Source organism: Cyprinodon variegatus, unplaced genomic scaffold (assembly GCF_000732505.1).
Source record: "Cyprinodon variegatus isolate N-32 unplaced genomic scaffold, C_variegatus-1.0 Scaffold1492, whole genome shotgun sequence".
NCBI classification, from domain to species: Eukaryota; Metazoa; Chordata; class Actinopteri; order Cyprinodontiformes; family Cyprinodontidae; genus Cyprinodon; species Cyprinodon variegatus.
This window is the reverse complement of record NW_015151945.1, coordinates 81268-83168: the sequence shown is the minus strand read 5'-3', so window position 1 is coordinate 83168 and position 1901 is coordinate 81268. Positions and strand designations below refer to the sequence as shown.

Below are 1901 nucleotides of genomic sequence, written 5' to 3'. Positions count from 1 at the left end.
GCGCAGACACTGTCATTAACAGTCAGCAGCGCGCAGACACTGTCATTAACAGTCAGCAGCGCGCAGACACTGTCATTAACAGTCAGCAGCGCGCAGACACTGCCATTAACAGTCAGCAGCGTGCAGACACTGTCATTAACAGTCAGCAGCGCGCAGACACTGTCATTAACAGTCAGCAGCATGCAGACACTGTCATTAACAGTCAGCAGCGCGCAGACACTGTCATTAACAGTCAGCAGCGTGCAGACAGTTCTCATTGTGACACACAGAACCAGAGGAGATAACCGCCATCGAGGTTGAAATGCCGTTTCTGAGTCTGCTTATCAGCTGACCAGGCCTGTTAGATGATAAATCACGTTTCCTGGTAGATTTTAGGCAGTAACTCAGTGCAGCATTTGAAGAAATGTAAATATTGTTACAGAGAGAGAGAGAGAAGGAGGATCCTTCACCTCCAAGGTCGCCTCAGAGCAGCAGAACCAATCCGTCTGCATTAAACGCTGCTGCTGATTTTAAATGTCTCTGAGTGAGTTCCAGACAGATGAAAAATATTTCAGCTTTTACAGAACGGTTGCATCATTAGACGCCGTTCAGACGCTCGCTGCTCTTTGTCACCGTCATCCTGACAGAATCCTGCAAAGCGGAATAATGGGACTTCCTGACGGAAATGCAAACTGCCGTCAATTAAAAGTTGAATCCTGCAGGTTGGGGAGGGACAGCAGGCGCTGCTAGAGTCATTGTTCCATGCGTCTAATTTAGCTTGGTGTGTTTTTAGGGAAGGGATGATTAGTTTTCCACAAAACAGAGACTCAGAAACAGTCAAAGATATTTCTGTCATCCTAAATCCACTCCAGTCATAAACGTTGTTACAGCAGTTCAGTTATTAAAAATAACCTGCTGTAACATTTGCATTAACTGTGATGAGTCAATTATTAAAACAATAATCAGTTAATCTGGGAATTAAACAGGCGACAACAAATAGAAACATTTTCCATGAAGACGAAATGGGAGTTTATTTTTATGGGTTTATAATGTATTCATGATGCATAATAAATGTTCTAATTTCAAACTACATATTACTATGGTGATGGAAAGCTGCAGTACTGTTACCTGCAACACAGACGGAGATGCAAACCCCAGTAAATGGTGTCTCTGATAACTCCTGAGGAGACAGCAGTAACCGACAGACCCATCCAGACAAGCAGAGCTTTAGATCTGATAAGTTGATCTCCTACAGAAGATCCTTTCACCTCTACCTGCTTCTTCTCACAGCAATGTTCTTTATGTCCAGTAAGCGTCATGCTGCGGGCCTGATGCTTATAAGCTTGTAACAGAACCTGACTTCAGAAAATGTGAGCTACTCCTTTAATAACTGAGATCTTCAGCGTATATCTCCATTCATACATTAGGATCAGAGGGAACCAGTTTCAGTCGTAACCCACCATCAGCAGCAGAACCCACCAGTATGTCCAGGCAGGCCGCTTTCAGGAGCGTGATCTGATCGGCGATGGTCAGCCCTGTGAAGCCAGGCACTCGTTTGGCAAACTCCACTATCTTGATAATGCACTTGGTGGCCAGCTCGCTGAACTTGTCCCACAGGCCCAGGTCCAGCCTGACGCGGTGATCCGCACTCGACTTCTGCAACACAGCAACAGAGGGAGTCAGGACAAGCAGCTCCGGCTGCTGATGTTCTCAATGCTGCATGAGTCACAGAGCGGCGGCAGGAATGAGGAGCGCGGTGGCAGCGCCATGGAGCTCTGATGGGATGCAGAGACGTCCCTGTGACGGGTGAGAGGATGAGGCTGGGCCTGCTGCAGCTTCACCACCCAGGATGAAGACATGAATGAAATGATCTCTATGCTAAAGTTCAAACCGTATCTTTATAGTTTATTTCATGTTTCAAT

At 46.3% G+C, this 1901-nt stretch overlaps 1 protein-coding gene across 1 annotated transcript in view; it reads right to left on the bottom strand.

The window, feature by feature from the left end:
* The window catches only part of LOC107103632 (retinoic acid receptor beta-like), an 85788-nt gene that overhangs the window by 16441 nt on the left and 67446 nt on the right, over positions 1-1901 (bottom strand). Inside the window, exon 5 of the mRNA XM_015403406.1 lies at positions 1459-1635. Within this exon, the coding sequence (XP_015258892.1) occupies positions 1459-1635 (177 nt within the window). The remainder of the gene's footprint in view (positions 1-1458; positions 1636-1901) is intronic.